The sequence below is a fragment of the Simochromis diagramma genome, unplaced genomic scaffold, assembly GCF_900408965.1.
Source record: "Simochromis diagramma unplaced genomic scaffold, fSimDia1.1 OVJJ01000697.1, whole genome shotgun sequence".
In the NCBI taxonomy this organism is placed as follows: domain Eukaryota; kingdom Metazoa; phylum Chordata; class Actinopteri; order Cichliformes; family Cichlidae; genus Simochromis; species Simochromis diagramma.
Window position 1 is genome coordinate 23,074 of NW_024387491.1, and position 27,122 is coordinate 50,195.

General features: G+C 44.3%; 1 protein-coding gene across 1 annotated transcript in view; it reads left to right on the top strand.

Moving 5' to 3' along the window:
* Positions 1 to 17,297: 17,297 nt before the first annotated feature.
* LOC120724566 overlaps positions 17,298 to 27,122 on the top strand; it is a 30,967-nt gene continuing 21,142 nt past the window's right edge. The window contains exons 1-5 of the mRNA XM_040016815.1: positions 17,298 to 17,306; positions 17,418 to 17,474; positions 17,667 to 17,839; positions 18,267 to 18,360; positions 18,500 to 18,518. Coding sequence (XP_039872749.1) covers positions 17,298 to 17,306; positions 17,418 to 17,474; positions 17,667 to 17,839; positions 18,267 to 18,360; positions 18,500 to 18,518 — 352 coding nt within the window. The remainder of the gene's footprint in view (positions 17,307 to 17,417; positions 17,475 to 17,666; positions 17,840 to 18,266; positions 18,361 to 18,499; positions 18,519 to 27,122) is intronic.

Below are 27,122 nucleotides of genomic sequence, written 5' to 3' on the forward strand. Positions count from 1 at the left end.
CTCTGGTGCACCTGTAATGGATGAAGCTGAAAGTTAATCAAACTGATCCACAGCGAGTTCTATATTACAAATGACCTTAAAGCAAAATAATTGGGGTTTTCTTACTGAGAAATTCATTGCCATGTGTTGAAGTAGTGTCATCTGCAATATAAATAGGGCATTGATGTGAAACGTGGTTTATAGAATTCTACTACAATCACAGACTACTGCACAGTCATCTGCTTTCAAAATGTATTGCATCTATTAATAAAGTGGTTAGTCAATCATAACCTGCTAAACATATCATGTTAAATAAGGGAGATTATTTTGCATGTTGTTCAAAAGTATCAAAACCTACCTGATTTTTCTGCTGTCAGGAGCTTTTTTATGTTGTTATCAAAGCCTTTTTGGGTAATCTCACCTTCAAATAAAATTTTAAAAGGGTAAGTAGTTATAGATTGACTGTAGGAGACAGATCCTACTTGACTAACTTTTAAATTGCAATCTTTTAATTTTGTGAGAAATCTATCTTTTGTCTTTTTTTTTTTTTTTTTAAATCGGGCACTCCAGCAATATCATAAAGTAATAACTATATAAGTCTGTTAACATGCATATTAATTAAGAGAAGTAAATAGGAATACCATACAATGTTAAATAATTAAAGCATGATATTGTCAGGGTTCTTTGCAGTTAAAAAAATTAACTTGCAAGCATTACAAAAGAATTTAATAAAGTGTTTGATTACCATTTTCAAGGTCTTTTTTTCAGCTGCTCGTAAGCTTTCAGCTTGTCCATTTGCTGAAATGTATACAAAACAATTACTGAACAGTTTAAATTTGAATCACGTTTCACCACTGTCGCTAGCTAGAATGAATTAGCCAGACAAAAATAGTACTGATTTGGTTTCGTACAAAACTAGCTTTCTGTCTCTGATATGTAACTTTCACAACATAACTGCAACCTAATATAACACAACTGTGGCAAAAATATGAACAAAAGGGAGAAAAAGTTAAACTTACCTTGTGTCGTTAGGAGCCTGAACCACTGTAAAACTCCAGTGAGGTCAACGACCTTACGCTCTCCCACTGTCACACGTTGATGACGTATTTAGAAATCAATTCAGGTGGGACATGACAACAGCGCCACCTGCAGGAAGATTTTCTCTCTAGTACCTTGTGTTCTGATACCTGACAACTTTTTTTTTGAGAACTGAGACCTGACAATTTTTTGTCTGATACCTGACAATTTTTTTTTTGAGAACTGAGACCTGACAATTTTTTGTCTGATACCTGACTTTTTTTTTTTTGAGAACTGAGACCTGACAATTTTTTGTCTGATACCTGACATTTTTTTTTGAGAACTGAGACCTGACAATTTTTTGTCTGATACCTGACAATTTTTTTTTTGAAAACTGAGACCTGACAATTTTTTGTCTGATACCTGACAACTTTTTTTTTTGAGAACTGAGACCTGACAATTTTTTGTCTGATACCTGACATTTTTTTTTTGAGAACTGAGAACTGACAATTTTTTGTCTGATACCTGACAATTTTTTTTTTGATTTGATTTGATTTGATTTGAAATAACACATATTGTACCATACTGCCCACTTCCTGATCTTATTGGATCTGTGTGTGAGTTTGGTGAAGGAAACACATGTTTACTGAGTGAATCGCTGCCATTAGGAACTAGTTTTTCATATCACAACCTAGAAATCACACAGGACCATTTCTGCAAGTGAAAAGTCGTAATTGGAGGAAAATAATTGTATTTTTTTTTTCCTGTCCCGTTTGGTTCTTTTGCCATCAGAATTATTGTCTAAAGGCGAAGAAAGATGCCCAACGGATTTACCTTGCCAAATGGACCATCCCAGCCTTGCCTTATTGGTCTATTTGATTCACCTTTTATTGTTTATTTTATTTTCACTTGCTAAATACAGACTTGACTGGGGAAAAGAAAGGGGAGAAAGAAAGAGGGAAAGAAAAACAGCGGGGAAGAGCGACGGGGATAAAGGGCAAAAAACAACAAAACAAACAGACAAAAAATACATCTATCAATCACCTGGATCACCTGTTGAGAAAGAAAAAAGAGAAAACAAGCAGAAGAAAATGAGAGTAATAGAATAAACAACATCACGGTGATATATGGGAATATGACAGTAAATACTAAATATTAAACATTATTGTGCAGCACGTAAGATCGACAGCGCACAGTGTGCTTGGAGGTAGGAGCCAAAAAGGGTGTAGTTTGTGTGTGCGAGCACCCGTGTGTACACCTGTGAGCATGGACGCGCTTGTTTTTTAAAAGGTTCCTTCATGTAATGATCTGCTAGAAGGTGTGGGGCTGCCACAGCCCCGCCCACCAGGGCATGAAGCAGGTATGGAGGAGATCAAAACTCCAGACATCCAGAGGCCCCAGAACAAAAGAGACCAAGGAAGACCAACAGAGGGGGAGCCGTGCCACTGTCCCAGAAAGAGCTGAGGAGAGTCCCAGATGAGGGGTCACTCAGCAGCCGCGGAGCAGAAGCCAGGGGGGATTGCAGTGACGTGCCCGTGAGCTCCGCCGGCAGCCAGCTGCGCCAGAGTGACCGAGCCCGAGGCCGAGAGGCCGAGGGCACCCCAGCCCCGAAGTGGCCCGAGCGAGCCCCAGGCTCCAGGCCCCGACAAGCAGCCACCAAGGAGTGAGCCGGTGTGTACCTGGACGCCTATCCCCGGACACAAAGACCCACCAACGCACCGATGTCTGAGGGCATCTGCCACCGGCAGGGGAAGTGGTGGGGGGAGATAGGCCTCCATACCTTGGAGGGCCTGAGATGTCCCCAGAGAGGTGGCGTCTGATACTCAACCTGACATATAGACACAGACATACAGGCACACACAGATACAAACACTCAACCAACGTGGAGACAGACATAAAGAGACACTGTACACACAATCACACTCCCGAAGCGTACTCTATACCCCAGGTCTAGGTACCCTTGCCCCTGGAGGGGGAAACTGCACCCAGACCCAAGTGGTGTTACCCTTTTCCCTGCGGTGGAGAGAAGCAGTGTTAGGTTTTGTATTGTTGATTGTCATTTATGCTTAGAAATATCTACTTATATATGCTTAGAGTTTTATAATTAGTTTTAGATTTTAGAGGTTTGATCCTTGATAGTCTGCAAACTTTGTGTGCATTCCAGAGCACTCTGGGAGCATGGGAGAGGTCATACCCTGTCTTATTGTTTTATGGTAGGATAAACGTGTCTATATCTGTTTTAGGCTAAGTGCCTTTTGTTTAGATGAACTGCTGGATGTCCAGACCAGCAGGTTTAGGGAAGTCATTTATGAGGTCACACTCTGACCCCCCCCCCCCCCCCCCCCCCCCACACACACACACAGGCAAGGTACTCTTTGTTTGTATGTAGACGTCATATGTTAATGAAGATCACTTTGCTGACAACGACCCCAGAAAAATGTGGCAGGGGATCAATCACATTACCAACTACAGAAGCAATAACCAGGCAACATCTAGGACTGATGCCTCACTGGCTGAGGATCTAAACCGTTTCTTCGCCCGCTTTGAGACGACCAAGCCCTCAGCTGCCACACCACTTCCACCCGCCCCCAGCACTGGCACACTAACACTTAGGGAGCACCAAGTGAGGTGTGTTCTAAGGTCAGTGAATCCCAGGAAGGCGGCAGGTCCTGATGGAATACATGGAAAGGTTCTCAGAGCATGTGCTGACGAACTGACCGGAGTCTTCACTAAAATCTTCAACCTTTCCTTGTCATCAAACACCGTCCCGCCCTGCCTCAAAACCTCCACCATCATCCCCATCGCCAAGAAGACAGCTGTGGCCAGCCCAAATGACTACAGGCCTGTTGCACTTACGCCTGTAGTGATGAAGTGCTTTGAGAGACTGGTCTGTCAGCACATCAGGGCCGGTCTGCCTCCCACTCTGGACCCCCACCAATTTGCCTACAGGACAAATCGTTCCACCGAGGACGCTATCACCATAGCGCTCCACACTGCGCTGAGTCACCTGGAGCACCGAGGAAGCTATGTGAGAATGCTCTTTCTGGACTTCAGCTCAGCATTCAATCATATCATCCCGGAGATCCTGGTCCAGAAACTGTCTCACCTGGGACTCTCCACCCCCATCTGCCTCTGGATCAAGGACTTCCTGACAAATAGACCACAGTCTGTCAGACTCGGCCCCCACCGGTCCAGCACCATCACACTCAGCACCGGGTCTCCACAAGGATGTGTTTTGAGTCCCCTCCTGTTTACGCTCTACACATCCGACTGCTCCCCTACCCATCTCTCAAACACCATCATAAAGTTCGCGGATGACACCACAGTGGTTGGACTCATCTCAAGGGGGGATGAGTCGGACTACAGAGATGAGGTCAACAGACTGACTGAGTGGTGTTCAGTTAACAACCTCCAACTGAACACCACGAAAACTAAAGAACTTATCTTGGACTTCAGGAAGGGCAGAGCAGACCCGGCCCCACTTTACATTCACGGGAGCTGTGTGGAGAGGGTACACTCCATGAGGTTTCTGGGCGTGCAGATATCTGATGACCTCTCCTGGACTGCAAATACTACAGCGGTGGTTAAAAAGGCCCAGCAGCGTCTCCACTTTCTGAGAGTGCTCAGGAGGAACAACCTGGAGGAGAGGCTGCTGGTGACATTTTACAGAGCCACCATAGAGAGCATCCTAACGTACGGCATAACAACATGGTATGCAGGGTGCTCAGCTGCAGACAGGAAAGTACTGCAGAGGGTCATCAACACAGCCCAGAAGATCACTGGCTGCTCTCTGCCCAGCCTGGAGGTCACTGCAAACTCTCGGTACCTCAGCAGAGCTGGCAATATCATCAAGGACCACTCTCACCCCAGCAACCAACTGTTTGAACTATTACCGTCAGGCCGACGGTACAGGTCACATAAAACCAGGACAAACAGATTCAGGGATAGCTTCTTTCCCAGAGCTATCACCGTAGTAAATAAGCACAAAAACAATTGAACCTATTCCATACCGTCACTGTCATTATATTATGCTGCTATTCATACTGTCATTATATTAATGCTGCTACACTGTATATATTGTACATACTATTGTTTGAGTACTTACGATTGTTTTTTTTTTTTTCTGTACTTTTTATATTTTACATTTATATTTATTATTGAAACTTGCACCAAGGGAGTGGCACTCCAATTTCGTTGTACTCTGTACAATGACAATAAAGGCTATTCTATTCTATTCTATTCTATTCTATAAGCTATGTATGTTCATGTAACCTCAATAAAAGAGCAGTGTTATGGGGGAGCGGACGAGAGTCTGACGGAGGTCAAGTGGTGGAACGACACTTGACTCCAGGCAGGTCTCCCTCATGCATGAGTAACACGAAGAACTTTGCCTACTTGGTGTTCAATGCTTTTGCTGTGTAGTTAAATTGTCTCGTTCCAGCGGTGGGCCTGTGCTAGACAGACCCAACAAGCAGACTGCCCCGACTCGGCAGCAGCAGGGAGGCCCCACACTCTAGACCCCAATCGGACGAATAATTGTATAGTTTGTGCCACTGTTTTTTGTAAATGAAGAATTGTCCCAACTACATTTGCTGCTGACCTTTGACCTTTTCTTTAGGTGCACAGAGGAGTCTGTGGAAACATCCAGAACTGAGGCAGTGCTACAGATGCTTCAAATAAAGTGGTGTATTATCCATGTTTTCTATGGATCACATCCAATATCCTGATCTAACAAGCCCCCTTTTTGTGGATTTTAGAGCCTCTTACTTTTGCTGCGTCTCATTTCAAGCACAAGAGCAAGAAGTGGATGAAGAAATGGGGCGAGTGGGGTCAGTGTAGTGCATGTCAGCTGTGCTCACACATGCTTTCCCAAAGAACATGTGTGTTCATCGGCAGCATTAAGGTGCACTTTAGTCTTCATAATAATAAAGTATTCTGACTTTATTCTTCTGAATCCTCACAGTCATGTTGCAGCTCTGCTTTGCTTTAAGAAAATGTTCTACCAGGATGTTACTTTCCTAAACGTGTTCTCCAAATGTTCCCAAAGACTTTGTTCTAAGTAGTTCTACATGATGAAACATTAACACTAAGTTTAAGAAGGACACACAAATACCATCTGTCCTTTCATCATGTGTACAAACGTGTTCAGATGTCAAATGTACAAATGTGAATCGTTCCAATAAAATGAGACAGTTTGTAAGTGGATCACAGTTTGAAGTTCACTGAAACCTATAAGAACATGTTATTCCAAACCAACTTTATCCAACAGGAAGAAGCATCAGGGGAACAGGAAACATTCACACATGTTTACTGTAAGAACTGCACAAAGGAAGGAAACACAAGCCTACAAACGACCACTTTAAAATGGACATTTAGCTTTTCAAACATCAGAGAGTGCTGAAGTAACAACATTGTTCCCATTCTGATCAGATTGAAATATTTATAGAGATTTATCCATGTGCTGGAAAAGGATTTGATATCAACATATATGCAGATTAGTAGGAGCATTTTCTTCATATTGAGTTCAGTACTAGGAATATGTAGAATTAACATCTGTGTACATGACGAGTGATGAAGATTCAAAGTCCGGCTTTCAAAGGACGTCAGAATTGGAGTCTCTATCTGTGACTTTCCCAGAGGAACCTACCTGAGGGATTATTAAAGATCTGTCTATCTAGAAAGACTTGCATTGATTCACAGTGTACAATTCTTTCTAATCAATTAACATCTTTCTCCAAATCCTGTTTCTGCTGCATCAGAAGGGCTCAAACTACCTGCTGTTGTCTACTGGACCATAAATTCTACTTTATGATGATCTTCAAAGATAAAAACGTGAGTTTATTTGTGAACTCTGTGAAATGCGTCTGATGTTTAGTTTGAACCAATCCTGTGTCAGTTGCAGCCACATCATTGCCACGCATGCAAATGGCTGCGTTCCTGTTTAGACCTGCTGGCTGTCAATGGGCTTCATTCCATTTCAGACTGCCGGTGGTCGGCTGTGATCTAAACTCAACATGGCTCCTGTGTTAGAAGAGCCTCTGGTTTTAAAATTTGCACATTTAATAGTTTCTTTCCAACACTATGGAGCTACCAGCCCAGTATATGTAGCCCACAGTAGATGGAGTTATCAAGCTGGACTGACAAACATCAGGACTCATGTAATCCCTACATGTGGACCTTTCACAGATGGATCCAAGTGCAGATTCAACTCTGCATTACATTTGACTTCAGCTGTTACACACTTTCATTTTCTAGCTGTGTCACTGCCATGTCCACAAATGTTTGGCTGCATATTTGTATCATCTATATTTTCCAGTCTTCATACAGCCTATATTTCATGTGAACTCCAATATGCCACCTGCCATCACGTTTTCAGGGTTCATTCAGTGTTGAAATGTAGGACAAACAGCAGCACATGTTCTCTGAATGTTTGCAGTCCATTTTAAATGAAGCTGATACTACATGAGACATTTTCCACATTTATTGTCTTTGAACAGAGAATAATAAAGCCATCAAACATATACAGGCTTGTGCAAATACAAACTTCTGTGGTGCATTTGATGACCTGCAGAGGAGAACAAGTCGGGCTTTTCAGCCCTAACACAACCTCTTTGTTCTCAATACTACAAAACCTTCAAAGGCTGATATGCAAGTTTGCATGAATCACCAACACAGCTGTATTTGTTTCTAGTATAGTTATAAATAAGGTGATCAAATATCTGCTCACTGATTAGATCCAGTATCTATTACAGATGAGCTGGATATCACAGCGCATGTTGTTAATCCGTCATATCAAACTAAACAGTGTTGCTGGTGTAAACATGCTCCAATAAAGTCAGATGAGGGCTTCTGTTGCCAGGTAACGCTTGATGTCACACTGGATCTTCTGATCTTTAGTATCGTAGCGCTCGGAGTCTGATGTTGGCTCATGTGTTGTCATACACCAAAATGACGTTCTACTAGTCAAGGACAAAGGAGGTATCGCAGACTAAAACCACATCTGGGGTGGGGCCAGTACAGTGTTGTTCTACTGTGGACCGCCCTAGGCCAGTGCCAGATGGGGTTTTTCCGGTGGAGATAGATGAGGTGTTCAGACCTTTTGTCTCTGTGGGTTCTTTGTCACTGTCTGGTGATGCAGCGGACCAGGTTCCAATCACCATATTAAGGGATACGGGGGCAAAGCATTCTGTAGCGCGGCATGGAATTGTCCCTTTCTCTCAGCAGTCGTATTGTGGCTCTGATTTGTTGGTGTGGGGGATTAAGATGAGTATTTTGCGCATGCCGCTTCATACTGTTACCTTGACCTCGCCCTTTGTATCGGGCGCAGTGCGGGTGGGGGTGCAAGATCAGCTGACAATTGAAGGCATTGATCTTATTCTGGGAAATGACTTGGCTGGGGGAAAGGTGTTTCCGGCCACTCCTGAAGTCACTGAATGTCCTACTCTGGATCTTTTTTGTCATACCTCTTCTGGACTTGGCGAATCCACAGTTTTCCCGGCATGTGTCGTTACACGTGCTCAGGCTCGTCTCCTTGGTGACATGGTGGACATATCTGAGACGTTCTTGGATGGTTCTGACTCACATAATAGCCCTTCCCCGGAGGTAGACGGTGAGAAATCTAAGGTTTTTAGTGTAGTATCAGAGGACTTATGTTTGGCGGTGAACAGGGAGCAGCTCGTTGAGGCTCAACAGTCTGATGATACTTTGTCTGTACCTGGTCCTGCGTCCTACCAATTTGACCACGGGGTTCTGTTGCGCAAGTGGACTCCGGTGTCTGGGTTAGAGGGTGATGTGGTCACTCAGGTTGTGGTGCAGACGGAGTACCGACCCCAGGTTTTGAGTCTTGCCCATGAGCATCATCTGTCGGGCCACTTAGGGATTAGAAAAACGTATGACAGAGTGCTCCGCTATTTTTTTTGGCTGGGGCTTAAATCTGATGTTGCTCTTTATTGTCGGTCCTGTCATGTTTGTCAGGTGTCTGGCAAGCCCAATCTGCCCCTTTACATCCTATCCCTGCAATAGGTGAGCCCTTCGAACAAGACCGCCGAAGACCAAGGCAGGTTACCAGTATGTACTTACCATAATGTGTACGGCCACACGGTTTCCAGAAGCTATTCCACTGCGATCGCTCAAGGCAAAGGCCGTTGTGAAAGCACTAGTTCAGTTTTTTTCTACATTTGGGTTACCGAAATACATTCAAACCGACCAGGGATCTAATTTCCTGTCTAGGGTTTTTGCTCAAGTTATGTCTGAACTGTCTGTTAAGCACCGGGTGTCTAGTGCCTATCACCCAGAAACTCAGGGGGCATTGGAGCGATTCCACCAGACTCTAAAGGCCATGTTGCGGAAGTACTGTGTCGAAACTGATTCAGAATGGGATGTGGGCCTGCCATTGTTGCTGTTTGCCATTCGAGAAGCCACACAAGAGTCCCTGGGTTTTAGCCCGGCGGAGTTGGTTTTTGGACACACTGTGCGTGGACCCTTACGTCTGCTCCAGGAGAGGTGGCTTGCAGACCAGCCGAGACCCGCGCACAATGTACTTGATTACGAGTTCGTTTAGGGAGAGGTTGCACGCTGCGTGTGAGTTGGCTCGTAGCACGCTTTCTAATGCCCAGAGTAATATGAAGGAGAGGTATGATAGGAAAACCCTCAAGCGTACCTTTCTGCCTGGTGAGCATGATTTGGTTTTCCTACCAGTCGTGGGTTCATGTCTTCAAGCTCGCTTTAGTGGTCCTTATGAGGTTGAGTGCCAAATCAGTGACACAGATTATCTGATTAAAACCCCAGATAGGCGGGAAAAGTCCCAGGTCTGTCACATCAACATGTTAAAGAAATATGTGGTCCGTGAAAAGAGTCATACCGACATGGCCTCCCCTGTTGTGACGGTGGGATCACCCTCCTACCAACCTGAGGTGGATGGATTGCATGAGCACCCGGGACCAACTTCTGGGGGACGCTTAGAGAATTCTAAAATCCTGGAGGATCTTGAGGCTCATTTGTTTTACTTGGATGAGCCCCTCAAGCAGGACATATATAGTCTGATCTGTGGCCATACCATGCTTTTTAGTGACAAACCGACTCAAACCACCATGCTTGAGCATGATATAGATGTTGGTGACCACAGGCCCATTAAGCAGCATGCCTACCAGGTCAACCCAGTAAAGCGGGCTGTTATGAAGAAGGAGGTGGAATACTTGCTGAAGAATGGTTTTGCGGTCACTAGCTTCAGCCCATGGAGTTCACCTACCCTTTTGGTGCCTAAATCTGACCAAACTCCACGCTTCTGTAATGATTACCACAAAGTAAATGCCGTCACTAAACCAGACTCTTTTCCGCTCCCACGTATGGATGACTGCGTAGATAGGGTGGGTTCAGCCAGATTTGTCACAAAGCTGGAACTTTTGAAAGGTTATTGGCAGGTGCCCCTTTCACAACGGGCGGCTGAGATCTCTGCTTTTGTGACACCAGACCACTTCCTGCAATATACGGTGATGCCGTTTGAGTTAAGAAATGTGTTATATCTTCACTCCGGGTTACTAGTATAACAATGATACTCGGACCACGACGTAACTTGAGGCATTTATTATAACGGCATAACTTAACATGGAGCTAGCCCAAGCAACAGCCTAAAAGCATCTTTTCCCATAATGCATCTGGGCATGACCGCTACGGGTCCTGTTATAACCCAAAATACACAACATCTCCTCCCCTCTTACAAAGGATGTACTACGAAATAAACAGGTGATCTACTCACAAACTTCAGTCTTCACTGGCACATGACAGTAATAGCCTCACAAACATTTCACCTCTTATTAACTGTAAGGTTACAACACCAACTCTTTTAATTGCTATCTTGGGGAGTGAGGGTGGACTACCTCAACCTCCCCCATGACCCATGGGGATTATTCTGCCCCGTTCATTTGGGTCAGGTGCCATCTAATAACTCAGACGAACAGGAGGCCGCCGCTCTCTATTGGGGTATCGGCGGTCTGTGGTAACATCAGTCTGTGTGCTCTCTTGTGGAGCCTTTGTTCCTGACACCGAAGATGTCTCAGTCTCTCTTACAGTCTCATTTACAGGTGGAACCACTGTTCCTGATGTGGTGGAGTTCTCTACTTGTGTGTGTGAAGGGGCTGACGAATCGATGAGTGCATTTTCAAGATCTCCGCAAGACCCTTCTGCAGACACTGGTGCGGACTGGAGTAGCTGATCCACGTGTCTTCTCCAGACTCCATCGGCCACCTGAACTGTATATGAAACTGGACCAGTTTGAGCAATGACAGTTGCAGGAACCCACTTGTGTACTCCTCGGTAGTTCCTGGCCTGCACTGACTCGCCGGTGCTGAAGACTCTGCCCTTGACCTTTTGACCCCTGTACATGATTTGTTTCTCTTGTTGTTTTTGTACAGTGTCCTTCACAGTTGAGGGTTTCAAAAGATCAAAGGTAGTGCGCAGATCTCTTTTGAACATTGCGTTGGCAGGAGATGTCCTTGTGGTAGCATGTGGACTATTCCGGTAGTTAAGCAGAAACTTGTGCAGTCTCTGATGCAGTGTTCCTTGGCCTTGTGATGTTTTCAGTGCATGTTTCATTGTCTGAACAAACCTTTCTGCAAGACCATTCGTTGCAGGATGGTATGGAGCTGACGTAATGTGCTGCACTCCATTAGCCTGTAGGAAAGCCTCCATTTCCTGTGAAACCAGTTGAGGTCCATTGTCAGAGACTATCTGAGTAGGAGATCCAAACCTACTGAACATTTCTCCTAGAGCTTCTATGGTCTTTTCAGTGGTGGCTGATTTCATGATGGTCACTTCAGGCCATTTACTGTGTGCATCAACAGCTACAAGAAACATTTTGTCCTCATATGGACCTGCAAAGTCAATGTGTACCCGATGCCATGGCTCCTGTGGGAACTCCCAGGGATGGAGAGGAGCAAGTGGTGGGTTGTTCCGGACCATCTGACACGAAGAGCAGTTTTTAGCAATCTCCTCAATCTGTTTGTCCATATTTGGCCACCAAAAAATAGCTTCTCGCTATTTCCTTCATTCTCACTATTCCACTATGTCCTGCATGCAGTTGCTTCAACAGTTTTGGTCGCAATGACATGGGAATGATGACTCTCCTCCCCCACAGCAAACATCCTGCCTGAACAGAAAGCTCCGCCCGCTTTCCCAGGAAAGCCTTCAGGTCTACACCCTTACTTGCAGGCAGACCCTTAATGATCCAGTCCAGCACTGCTGCCAACACAGGGTCATTTCTGGACGCCTTTTTCACCTGCACAGCCAAAACAGGTGCTGTCTCTACCTCCCTGAAGTAGAGGATCTCAACTGTGTCAGAGACGGGTCTTTTAACAGGAAGGGGTAACCTGGACAACCCATCTGCATTGCAATGAGACTCCGATTTGCGATACTTGATGTCATAAGAATGTCCTGACAATATCAACGCCCACCTCTGGAGACGTGAAGCAGCAAGAGATGGAATCCCTGTATAGGGTCCCAGGATGGTTGTGAGAGGCCTATGGTCAGTAAACAGTGTAAACTTCCTACCGTACAGGTACTGGTGGAATTTCCGAACACCGAATACAATGCTCAGCGCCTCTCGTTCCAGCTGAGCATAGTTGGACTCTGCTGTGTTTAATGTCCTTGATGCGAATGCAATTGGCCTTTCTTCGCCATTTGGGAGAATGTGGGAAATCACTGCCCCCACCCCATAGGGAGAAGCATCACAAGCAAGCTGAATTGGGAACTTGGGATTGAAGTGGGTTAGCACCTCAGATGCAGTCAGTGAATCCTTTGCCTTTTGAAAGGCGTCTTGGCAACTTGCTGTCCACTCCCATGCTTCTTCCTTGCGTAGCAGGTTGTGCAGTGGTTTCAGGAGTGATGCCAAGTTGGGTATGAACCGTCCGTGGTAGTTCAACAGCCCTAAGAAAGACTTTAACTGACTGACATTTCGTGGTGGGGGTGCATCCACGATTGCTGTGATCTTCGAAGGTGCAGTGTGAAGTCCATTTGCATCAATCACGTGCCCTAGATATTCCACAGATGACTGGAAAAAGTCACATTTCTCCTTACGGACTCTCAATCCGTATTCCTTCAGCCTCTGAAGGGTCGCATCCAAGTTGCGCAGATGCTCTTCATCATCTGCTCCTGTACACAGGATATCATCCAGATAGCATTGCACACCAGGTAATCCGCTCAGGATTTGATCAATCGCTCGTTGAAACAATGCTGGAGCTGATGTGATGCCAAAAGGCAACCTGCAAAATCTGAAAAGTCCCTTATGTGTGTTAATAGTCAACATGTCACGTGACTGCTCTTCAACGTGCATTTGCAGGTAAGCTTGGTTGAGATCTATTTTGCTGAACTTTTGTCCTCCACTGAGACCAGCAAATAAGTCATCAATCAGTGGAAGGGGATACTGCTCTGCTGTTAATACAGGATTCACGGATACCTTGAAGTCTCCGCAGATCCGGATTCCGCCGTCCTTTTTAGGAACTGGAACGATGGGCGTGGCCCACTCACTGGTCGTAACCGGCTCCAGAACACCATTCTTGACCAATGCGTCTAAATTAGACTCCACCTTGGGCCGAATGGCGTACGGCACAGGTCTAGCCTTCATAAAGACTGGCTTGGAGTCAGGCTTGAGATGCAGCTTCACTGTAATTTTTTTCATGCTGCCCAGTTCCTCACGAAAAACCTCCTGGTGTTTTCCCAGTATGGCCTGTAGCTGAGAGGAACCATGCGACAGCTTTCTCACCTCTTGCCAGTTGAGTCTGATTGTTTTGAGCCACACACGTCCCATTATAGCAGGGCAGTTCTTCTGCGTAACATACACAGGCAGCTTAGCAATTTGGCCATTGTATTGAACAGTCACCTCTGCCATTCCTTTCATAGGCACTCGATGTCCAGTATATCCTTTAAATACTGTGTCGGAGGGTTTGAGTGGAAGGTGCTGCAGACATGTCCTATAGACATTATATGACACTAGTGATGCTTTTGACCCAGTGTCAATCTGCATTTTTACAACATGTCCCTCCAGTTTGGGCGTGACCCAAAAGCCGTCTGAGGTTTCATCCACCTTCAGTATTCGCACAGTATTTATTGCAGACAACACTTCTTCATCTGAGGAGTCATTTGCTCTATCCTCATGAAGCTTAACTGTGTGAACATGTCTTTCTTTTTTGAATCTTGCAGTGCCTCTTTTATTTCCAGGCTTTGAGCCCTTATCCTTGCACCTTTTGTTCCTGCATGCCCGTGCTACATGACCTTTTTTTCCACAGTTGTTGCAATCCATTTCTTTGCACCAGCAATCACTAGCAAGGTGTCCTAACTTGCCACAGCGGAAGCATGGTCCCTGTGCATTTGCTTTACCATTGTCTAGTTTGTGTACTCTGTCTGTAGCATGTAGCGCATGGGCTTCTTTTGATGCCATTTCCATGGTCACACTGATATTAATTGCCTTCTCAAGAGTCAAATCACTTTCCGTGAGCAATTTCTTCTGTGCAGCTTCATTTCTTAAACCACACACGAGTCTGTCTCTTAATGTGTCATTTAACACATCTTTAAACTCACAGTGTTCAGCTAATTTGCGTAACGATGCAACGAACATTGTGACAGACTCACCCTCTTCTTGGTTTCGCTTGTGAAACTTGAACCGTTCAGCGATCACGAGGGGCTTGGGCGAGAAGTGTTTGGTCAGTGTGTCCACGATCTCTGTGAAACTTTTACTGCCTGGCTTTGCTGGCTGTAGCAGGCTCCTTAGCAGGGTAAAAGTCTTTGGGCCTATCACACTCAAAAAAATGGGCACCAGTTTAGCATCCTGTATGTCGTTAGCCGCAACGAAATATCCAAAACGCTCCGTATATGAGCTCCATTGCTCCGTGCTTTCGTCGAAGGGACCGATAGGGCCAGTAACTCCAGCCATTACTCGGCTCCTGGTTGAATGGCACTCTTCCCCTCACAACTGTTCCTTTTCGTAACGTCTCTTTTATCCGTTTATGTTTTGGTTAATGTCACTTACGGAGTCTGCCTTCGTCGTCCTGTCCGCTGTACATTCCTCCCCGTTTTGCTGAGAAAAAAAAAGCGGCATCCACCTTCGCACACCGGGAGCGTCGTTCTCCCTCCGGCGCCGTCTAACACCAGGTCAGCGCGAGGCATCAGCAGGAAAAAAAAAAGTATAAAACTCCAAAGCGGACTGCAGCGTCGGTCCAGACGTCCTCGTCGCCACTTTTGTTATATCTTCACTCCGGGTTACTAGTATAACAATGATACTCGGACCACGACGTAACTTGAGGCATTTATTATAACGGCATAACTTAACATGGAGCTAGCCCGAGCAACAGCCAAAAAGCATCTTTTCCCATAATGCATCTGGGCATGACTGCTACGGGTCCTGTTATAACCCAAAATACACAACAAAATGCTCCGGCCACGTTCCAAAGACTGATGAATACGGTGCTATTGGGTGTCCATGGCTGTGAGGTTTACTTAGATGATATTGTAGTTTACTCACCAACATGGCCAGAGCACATGGACAAGGGAAGTTTTTGCCCGGTTGAAGGGTGCCTGTTTGACAGTGAATCAAATCAATCAATCAATCAAAATTTATTTATATAGCACATTTTTAAGACCGAAGTACACCAAAGTGCTTTCCAGTAAAATCGCAGTACAAATAAAATCACAATAAAATATAAATTACAAATATATAAAATATAAGATAATTACATAATCTAAATACAGAGCCAGATGTAAATTACCCTAATTCGCCTTAAATGCCAGATCAAACAAATACGTTTTTAAACGTGATTTAAAAGACTGAATGGAATCTGACGCGCGAATATGAAGAGGGAGAGTATTCCATAGCCTGGGTGCAGCAACGGCAAAGGCACGGTCTCCTCTGGTCTTCAGCCGAGGCCTAGGTTGCACCAAGAGCAGTTGGCCCGATGATCTTAGTGCTCTCTGAGGGCTGTACAGACAGAGGAGATCAGCTAAGTAGTCAGGTGCCATATTGTTTAGAATTTTATAAGTAAACAATAGAATTTTAAAATCAATTCGATATTTGATAGGAAGCCAGTGTAAATTTTTCAGAACAGGGGTGATAGAGTCAAACTTTCTAGTGCCGGTCAAGAGACGTGCTGCAGCATTCTGGACCAGCTGCAGACGCTGCAGAAGAGAAGATTGTAGACCCAAGTAGAGTGAGTTACAATAGTCCAGTCTTGACGTAATGAAAGCATGAATGAGTTTCTCCATATCTTTGTGTGGTATGTAGGGTTTAGCCTTAGAGATTAGGCGTAGTTGATGAAAGCTAGTTTTTACCACAGTAGAGACCTGTTTGTCAAGTTTGAAGGAACTATCCATGAAAACTCCAAGATTCCTGGCAGTATCAGTAAGGTAGTTAGCAACAGGCCCAAATGTGTCAGTCAATTGTCCCAGAAGCATATTTCGGTCAAAAACAATAATTTCTGTCTTCTTTCCATTTAAAGTAAGAAAGTTACGTGATAACCAGTCCTTGACATCACTCAGACAGTCAAACAGAGGATGTGGTGAGGATAAAGCATCCCCAGTCAGGTGAAGGTAGATTTGAATATCATCAGCGTAACAGTGAAAAGAGACATTGTGTTTTTCAAAAATGGAGCTCAAGGGCAACATATACAGAGAAAACAACACAGGACCCAGTACCGAGCCCTGGGGCACACCACAGCGGAAACGGGCAGAAGAAGAGGAATATTTTCCCATCGTGACGGAGAACGACCTCTCAGAAAAATATGATTTAAACCAAGATAAAACATTTCCTTTGAGGCCTACTACATGTTCCAATCTTGCCAAAAGGATATCATGATCAACCGTATCAAAGGCTGAGGTCAAATCCAATAGTACTAAGACCGCAGAGCGCCCAGAGTCAGCAATTAAGAGAAGGTCATTAAAGACTCTTAGTAGGGCAGTTTCGGTGCTGTGACGCGGTCTAAATCCAGACTGAAATTTATCACTTATACCGTTTCTCTCTAAATAGGTCTGTAGTTGCCGAAGCACTACTTTCTCTAAGACTTTTGACATAAAAGGAAGTTTAGAAATCGGCCTGTAATTAGCTAGAATGTTACGATCAAGGGTACTTTTCTTGATAACAGGTTGCACGACTGCATGTTTAAAGACAGTCGGAACATAGCCAGATGACAGTGAGAAGTTCATTAGAAATAAAATACAAGACCCGATTGTATTCAATGCATCCTTAATGATACGAGAGGGAATAATGTCGTGCAAAGAATTTGAGCTTCTCAGATTATTAATTATTTCCTTTAAAGTCAAAAATGACACAGGTTCGAACTGTTGGAAAACCGTTGAACATTCAGAAGCTGGGGCTTGATTTACTACCAAAGAATGTGTGGCCCTTAACAATGAGATTTTATCTATAAAATAATCTTGCCAAGTGCGAGGTCGGCAAAGCTGTGGTTACCTATCTGGAGAAACAGGTGGGACAGGGGCAGGTACGCCCTCTCACGGCCAAATTCCAGGCCATTTTGGATTTCACAGTACCAACAACACAGCGTCAACTTCGCCATTTTCTGGGTATGTGTGGCTACTACCGTGGGTTCTGCAAAAATTTTGCCACAGTGGTTACTCCCTTGACTGCGTTGACAAGTCCGTCACACCTCTTTTTGTGGAACTCTGACTGTCAGGAAGCATTTGACTCAGCCAAAGCCCTGTTGTGCAGTGCCCCAGTGTTAGGTGCCCCTGATTTTACTCGCGCGTTCAAGTTAGAGGTGGATGCCAGTGCTTATGGTGCAGGTGCTATACTTTTGCAGGAGGATGACCGGGGAATTGATCACCCAGTGTGCTACTTCTCGAAAAAGTTCAATAAGCATCAGATGAATTATAGCACAATTGAGAAGGAGACTTTAGCATTACTTTTGGCCCTCCAACATTTTGAAGTGTACGTCAGTTCCAGCGCCGCACCAACTGTTGTTTATACTGACCACAATCCCCTGGTCTTCCTTTCTCGCATGCGAAATAACAACCATCGCCTCATGTGATGGTCCTTGTTGCTGCAGGATTTTAACATTGACATTCATTATCTCCGAGGGGCTGATAATATTGTGGCCAATGCACTATCCCGAGTAGAGACCTAGATTCAGCATCTCTTAAAGGATGGAGATGCTTGATTTTAGATGGGGGGGTGTTATGACCCAGGTCATTGTTGCCGTGTGGTGCTGTTACTCACCACACCATGCGGGGGCATTGTTTGTACTCTGTGATGTCTGTGTTATGTAAGTTTCCAGGTGGAAGCTGACCATTGGTGGAAGAGGGAATGAGGCCAGCTACAAATTGGGACCTGACTGGGCCGGCAGCCTCTCCTACTACTTCCTGTTTCCAGTGAGCTGCACGTTTGGGGCCCTTCGTGGCGTGTGACAGAGCTGGGCTGCAGTAAAAACTGTTTAGAGAGCCGTATCTGGACATGGTAGCTGTAGGGGTGGGAAGCCGTTTCTTTTACAACCTTTTTCTCCTGTTTCAGATAGGGAGACAGGTTAGAGGTTTGTATTTTCTTTTGGGGTTGATTCACTATAGGTAAGTTAGTTCTGATTCATTTCCAGTGTGTTTTGTTTGTTGTTTTGGCCATGCCCACCCTGACGCTCGCTACCTGTCAAGTTAATAAAACGACTAGTCATTGTAAAGCTGTGGCTGTGTGATTTACTTCTTTTTATTATTTTTCCTGTGTTGCACTCCAGCCCCCAGGCCGGTGTGTAACAGCCTCACCTTAACCCACTGATGCTGATCACACAGACCCACTAATAGAACTGTTTTATCATGGTTTATGCAGCGTCACATTTAATCAGACCACATTTACATTACAAGCCCACTACAACCATTATCAACATGTTAGATTACATTATACATCTGCACTGATTTAAAGTATTTTAACCTGATTCATTTTTTCCACCTTAACAGTTCATTCCTCAAATCAAACAAGATATCTGACCCTCAAAAGTGTACCAACAAATAATTTTGCAATAAAATATTTATTTTTCAACTTTTACAATTGAAACCAAACAAGTGTGTTTAACAGTGAAACCAGAGTGGAAGCTGCTCATATAGAGTCCAACCCAGGCTAAAAGTAAGTTGAGTAGACCAGCATCATCAAAGTGTCGGCTCTCTGAACACGGTGCAAGATCGCCATCTGCATGACAAAACTAGTCTACAGTCTAATTTTTTTCAAAGTAGTGTGTTTGTGTTTGTGTGCGTGTGTATATATATATATATATATACACACACACACACACACACACACATATACATATATATATATATATATATATATATATATATATATATATATATATATATATATATATATTGTATATGTATATATATATACAACCCTGTGTCACATCTTCTTATAACTGTATTTTTTTTCTTGTTTTGTAAATTTGCCCTGAATGTAGTCTTTTATTGTTTTAATATTATTTTAACCTGTGATTGTGCAGCATAAAGCCCACACAAAGTTAACGAGTGGCTTTGACATGTAATCAGTAAACAGTGCTCCATGTAGTACTTGGCTAGATGGCAGCAGCGTGACTCCCCAGTCAGCCTTTGACCAGTCCAGTGTTTCTGTTTCAGTCATTTAAACATTGTGATATCCAGATAAGTGAAATACCCTCCACAGAACAGCAGCATGACTACATGATTTCCCTAATCCGGCGATACAGGAACAGCCGACTGTCTCCACTACTCCACTTTCTCTTAGCATTAGCCATGCTAAGTGTTTAGCTTGATTAGCGCTCTGGCTCGGCTCTACAGCTGCTTTAAGAAAAATAAAGTCGTCTTGTTTGTTGAGCAGTACTTTATCAATGTTGTTGCTGTGCAGGTAATTATACGCCTCGGTGCTCTTATAATTACACAATTCATCGCCAACAACGCCTTCGGAAAATACAAGTCATTAATAATGTGGATGTAGCTAACATCGGGCCATAGTTTAAAGTCATCTACCGTGAGAAGTGACGAGCGAGGCGCTGCTACTGAACTGTTCTTAAAGATTTTTAAAACATCTCTACTGTCTATACACCTTTAATGTGTTGCCATTTACACCAGGTAAAAACACCTGATTCATTCCAGTTTCTCTGCTTTCACTTTGATTCATGTCAACATGAAGCCTGAACGTCTGTGATGAACACACTATCAGCATCACTGACATATTTCATCATTTAAAAACACTTCCTGTCACTGTGGTGGTTACAGTGACATCATGCAGTTTGAGCTTTGACCTCCAGAGGGCGACAAATCAGCACAGACAGAGAGCTCCATTCAAACTTTGCTGCCATCAGTAATAATTCTTCAAATATAATCATCAGTGTTTGAGCAGTTATGATATCAGGGACACTCTAAACATGTGTGACAATACTGAACATGTCACATGACACACCTTAAACATCATGTGATCCACTCTCAGTCTGCACTTTCATTCATGACGTCAACAGGTTGAAATGAGCTGTTCCCCACCTGCCCTGTAGGTGGCCTCAGTGGGCCTCAAACCATTTACAGATGATTACGTGTCGCTCACAGTTCATATTTAAATAGAAGACGTGGGACTTTGAAGCAGTTTAAACTCATCCATACATCCATGAACATGTAAGAAATCCAAATAAAGGTTTGCGTCATGTCTGAAATATGTAGAAACTATTCTGGCTGTAACAGTTTGGGTCAAACTACTACTATGTCAATTCGAAGATTTGAAGATATTTGCTGTTGAAATGAAACTAAATGGACTTTTTCTCCTTTATTTATAGGAAAATGTAGGAGAGCAACAGATGAATAAGCGTTAACACAAACACGTCATCAGAGGATCTTTTTGTTCATCATTATCACTGTTTCCTTGTTCTGTCACAAACACACAACACTTCCTGCTCTCTCTCTCTGATGGATCTGATTGTCTGTTTCATTCACAGGAGGTCAGGGCGTTACACAAACAGCTTTAACTGCACAACGACACACTTTAAATCATCTACAGACAAACCTGTGTGTTTGATTTATGAAGAAATAATAAAGAAATGTCTACAGCTGTCCATAAAGCAGCTTCTCACACAAACTCTGACACTTCACTCACTTTAATTCCTGCAAAGCTGCGTAATAAAGAGCTGTGACTGCTATGAGCTGCTTATGATGACTGCATGAAGCTCTCAGCTGAAGTTTCATTCATTTATTTTAATGTTAATGTCGCCTTTTTAAGTCTGTGTGAAGATTTTAATGACAGAGAGCTTCTTTGATTAGAACCAAATTTATGTTGATTTTCAGCCTGAAATGATAAAAACTTTAATAATTATGTTTATAGTCAGCAACCCAGAGACTAATGAAAAGTATAACAGTAATAAAAAAACCTGTATTATTTGAGTAAAGCCTGAATCTGCTCAGAGACAGAGACAACACAGAGATGTTGATGGCAGTTTGACATTAAATGAATTAAAAACAAAGTGCTCTTATTGTGAAAATCTGCCTCCTGCTTGCTTCAAATCATTTTTATGTGTTTTTTAATCTGACAGTGAAACATTGAGGCATTAATCTGACACAGTTTCATCAGCAGCTGTGTTTTCACAGACGTTTCACTTTGATTTGTTCAGAGTGAGCAGAGAGAAGTAGCTCTCTGTGTGCGCACTGCTGAGAAACAGAAGCTCATTTCTGCTCTTCAGCCTCTAAACTCTCAGCGTGAGGACTGACTGAAGAGTTTCAGAGCAGAGAGTTTTGGCTCACAGCTTTTAGCGTCTACACAAAGAGCCATGACGCACTTGTTCTGAGAACATCTCCGCCTCCTACAAACAAACTCTCCTACTAGCAGCTGTCACAACCACAACAGGCAGAAGACTGGATTTCTTCAGGTCAGATTTCATGCAGTTTGCAGTAAGTTGAAGTTCACATTTGTATGACTCATTTAAATCTTCTCCTGAAAGTGAAACTCTTACAAACACATAAAGCCACAACCTGCTGCAGGTTAGTCACCACATTCCCAAACCAGAAACCGTGGGTGGACAGATCGATCCGCACTGCAGTAAACGCCAGGACCGCCTCCTACAACGCGGGTCTCGCCACTGGCGATATGAGCGCCTACAAAGCGGCCTCATGCAGCGCGCGGTGAGAGATGCCAAACGCCGGTACCGGGAACGTGTGCAGTCCCGCTTCCACCAGGGCGACACACGGAGTATGTGGCACGGACTACGCACCATTACGGACTACAAAGCCAGGTACACTGCGCCGATCAACGCCGACTCTGCATTCACCAACGAGCTGAATCAGTTCTACGCCCGTTTCGAGGTTAGCCAGGCGGCTAGTGCTATCTACCGCCTGACTACCGAGGACAGTGACGTCATCAGCAGTCATCAGTGACGACCAGCATCGCGGAGCATGACGTCCGAGCGGCATTGAGGAGAGTGAACACAAGGAAAGCGGCGGGGCCAGACAGCATCACCGGCCGTCTGCTGCGCTGCTGTGCTGACCAGCTAGCAGGTGTGTTCACTTACATCTTCAACGAGTCCCTGGCGAAGTCTGTGGTCCCCACATGCTTCAAAAGATCCACCATCATCCCTGTGCCCAAGAACAGCAAACCCTCATCCCTGAACGATTACCGGCCAGTTGCACTGACCTCGGTAGTAATGAAGGTGTTTGAGAGGCTGCTGAAGAACATCATCTCCTCCTCTGTCCCAGACACCATAGATCCGCTGCAGTTCGCCTACCGATCCAACAGATCCACAGAGGATGCCATCGCCCACGTCCTACACACCACTCTCAGCCACGTGGACAAGAAACAGGGTAACTATGTGTGAATGCTGTTTGTTGATTACAGTTCAGCGTTTAACACAATAGTGCCCTGCAGACTGTTCACAAAGCTCAGGGATCTGGGACTTAACAGCCGTCTGTGTGCATGGGTGTTGGACTTCCTCACTGGCAGAACTCAGGTGGTGAGGGTGGGTAGATGCGTCTCTAACAGCATAACCATCAACACAGGAGCACAACAGGGATGTGTCTTCTCGCCACTGCTCTACTCCCTCTATACTTCAGACTGTGTGGCCACCCACGGCTCCAACACCATTGTGAAGTTGCTGACGAGACAGTGGTGTTGGGTGCCATCTCCAACAACGATGAGGTGGCCTACATGGATGAAGTGAAGAATCTGGCATCATGCTGCCAGGACAACCACCTCCAGCTGAATGTCGGCAAGACCAAGGAGCTGGTGGTGGACTTCAGAAGGGGTCAGCACAGAGACTACAAGCCCATTATCATTAATGGAGCTCCAGTGGAGAGGGTGCAGTCCTTCAAGTATCTTGGTGTCCACATCTCCTCAGACCTGACATGGGCTGCCCACATTCAGGTCCAGACCAAAAAGGCTAGGCAGCGCCTGTATCACCTACGACAACTGAGGGAGTTCAGGGTCTCTCCAAAGATCCTCAGGATTTTCTATACAGGCGCTGTGGAGAGCATCCTCACACAGAACATGACATCGTGGTTTGGGAACAGCTGTGTGAAGGACCAAAAAGCTCTCCAGAGAGTGATCCGTACACCAGAACACTGCTGCAGGATTGCTCTCCCCCCACTTCAGGACACCTACACCAGGAGATGCCGGACTAGAGCAGCGCAGATACTGAAGGACCCGTCCCATCCTGGCAACAAACTGTTCCAACTTCTGCAATCTGGTAGAAGGTTCCGCATCTTCCGGGCAAGGACAGAGAGACTCAAGAGGAGCTTCTATCCCCAAGCCATCCAGGCCCTAAACACACACACCCACTCTCTCACATCATCTATAATTGACTGAGACAGGACTCTTCCAAACACTCTAAACCAAGGCACAATGTACATTCCAAATTCCTTTAATTTTAAATATGTTTATATTGTCTATTCTGTAAAATAGTCAGATGTCTATTCATATTAATGTACAGAATTCACCTGCTTGCTGCTACTACTGCACATTCACCCAATATATATACTATATATATATATATATATATATATATATATATATATATATATAATGTTCTCCCCCCCCCATTTTTGCACATGTCGAGGAGCGTGTCAGGCTACATTTCACTGTGTGTTATACTTGTATAACTATGCATGTGACAAATAACGAACCTTGAACCTTGAACCTTGAAGGTTAATTATTGATCTAAAGGCAGCTGACCTTAGAGCAGTTTGCCTTATTTCTCTAAGCACAGATAAATGAACACCATTGGACTTTATCAGAAATGAAAGAAATATCACTGGCATCCTGTGTAAAGTGACACGTGGAAGACTGGGTTTGTTTTTTAATACTTAAAACACGTTCAAATGGAAACACAGCAGAAGCTCAAATGTTGCACTTGAATACAGAGAGAACAGAAATGATGCAGGAGTCATTTAGTTCCACTCAGAAATATGAATGTCAGGTTAATCAGACGATGGACTGAAGATGAATCAGAAACTATTTCCATGTTTGTTCTTCTTAATCATTCACTCAAAAAAGAGAAACTGGATGCTTATTACATTTACAAGAGTTTGAACAATAATGTTTCTAACATGAACATAATTAAATCATATAAGATCTGCATGAAATTTAACAACTGAATACATCTCAGTTCTTGTTGAGATGATGTGAAACAATGTAGTAAGAGTGGTTTGCTGCCTTAAATGCAGATGACTCACAATATCACATGATCAGGTGAGATTTCAGACCAAGGGAAAATCACTGAGGTTATCTCAGGAAGAGGCATAAAAGCATAGACGTGGTGGACCTTACAGTCATTTTGAAAAGGTAAGAGTGTCTTCATTCATCTACATGGAAATATATAACCAACAAACAAACCATTAATACAACCAAATCACTCCCAGTTCAAGACTTTGGTTATTTACAACATTTGACACATACAGTGTAAATCAGTCAAAACACCCCAAGAATCAGAATCAGAATACTTTATTAATCCCGAAGGAAATTAGGGTTACAGCAGGCAGCACGCTAATGGCGCATGCACACTTACAAAGGAACCTTCTGACCAACTTTACACAAACATCACATTGGGGAGACATGTCAGAAAGGTAGGCTGATAGGAAAAAAACAACGAAAATACATAACATGAGGTAAGAGGAGGAGAAAAAAAAACTCCACTCAGACAGAGCTCCTCATGAGAGAACAGTTTGATAACAGAAAAAACACCTCAGCACAAAAAGCACATGACTATCAATACACCATAGAAACACAAGACAAGCAACAGGGGCGGGTAAAGGGTAAGAGAGAGCCGGTGTAGACAGCGCATCCGGTCCTGCAGCATGTTTGCGCTGGTCCAGTCGACTGCCATCTTCCCCGGTAGGGCACAAGCATCGAAGGCGTTTGGAAAGGGAGGGGGGATCAGTGTGTGCATATCAGTGTATGTGTGTGTGTGTGTCCAGAGTTCAGCTGAGACAGTGTCCTTCGCCCTGCCAGGCTAAGTAAACAGTCTTCCAGCCAACCCAGGTGGCCTTGCAAGGAATGGGGGGAACAGTCTAAACACAGTTGTTATCAGGGTGGTTTGTTCAGCTCCAGCCTTGAGACCGCAGCTGGCGCCGAAGGGGTATCCGCATGAAGTGATGATGGTTTTTACTTTAGTGCGAACAGCTCATATGAATTTCAAAGCTGTTCTAACAGTCCAACACTGGTCTCTCAATCTCCCGTTGGAGAGCCGTGAGCTTTCTATGATGTTATCCAAACTTACGTTCCGTGATGTTGTCATTCTTTTTGCTCAAAGAGCAGGTTCTGAGAACTCATGACTGCAGTGCACTTCCCCAAGATGTGATCGAATTTGCACTCAAAGGTGTTATTCGAGCTAGCCCCTCCAGATGTAATCCAGTTTTTCACTCAGAGGTCTTGTTCTGAGTATTCACGGCAGCCGTGCGTTCTCCAAGATCTTCTCTGTGCTGCACTCAATGAGCCCATTTTGAGAAACTCACGCCTCGTCCCATCATTTCAGTCCCAGCGGGCAGCCTTGTGGGGGTTTGAACAGCCGGTTCCGCTTCCTTAATTCTTCGATAAGCCAGGACCGATCAGCAAGAACCCTGTTATCATGGTTCCAAATAGGTAGATATCTTCAGCAGTCAGGCTCACCCGAGCCCAGACTTCTCGTTGAGAAGGGGTGTCAATTGCATTCAGAGACCAGTTGATCAAATCAACAAGATAATGATTAATGATTTATTTATTTCAACTGGGTGCAGCAGCTGAGCTTTGACCTGTGAGCTACAGCTTAAGCCTCTTTTATGGTTTAGTGTTTAATGTGTTTATGGCTCTACAGATGCCCACAGTCAGGCTATCAACTGTTGAAAAGTGAATTGTTATATACAGTGTGACCTTTGACCTGTGAGCTGGAACTTCAGATTCTTTGATGGTGTGAGGTGTTTAATGCTCATCTATTGAAGCCTGCAGACACACCCACATTATCTGATTTGTTCTCAGGTTTGTACAGAGTGTTGGAGTTGGAGCAGTAACCTGCTGCAGGTTAATTATTGATCAAATTATTATCACACAAGGTGCAGCAGCTGGCCTTTGACCTGTGAGCTTCAGATGCATTGCTGGTGTGAAGCGTTTAATGTGACAGTTTGCAGACACAGAGGACTGGTGACAGAGAAGAAGCAGAGGATTTTCTCTGTTTCTACACAGACCTGGTCCAGACAGCAGAGCTGCAGAGTGAAGACGTTCATAGGAAGAAGCTGAGTAAGTTCAACGTCCTCTTTGAATCCTGGATCAGGAAGTAAAGCCGGTGAATATTTGGTGTTTAAATAAGGTTTCTGTCTTTGACTCCGTCTGCTGTCACTTTGTTTTAGAGAGAAAAAGAGATTTCAGATTAACTGGTGTTCCTGCTGCTGCAGCACTAAAAGACATGAGGTGATGTTGACCTCAGAGATGCCTTTTCATAATGTCACCAAAGCTAATAAACTGTTGGCTAAATGTTCTTGTTGTCAGAGGTAAACAGAGGTGAGCGGAGCAGATAATAAGGATTAAATATATGCTGAGTAACTAAATGCTTCTAGTCTGTGACGTAACTCCCAACAACATCACCTCATTTCTTTACTCTGACCTTTAACATGAGAGCAGCCGCCACCTCTGCTGTCTGTCATGTCACCAAGTTGGGTGCAGGCAGTAGACTTGTTAGCAT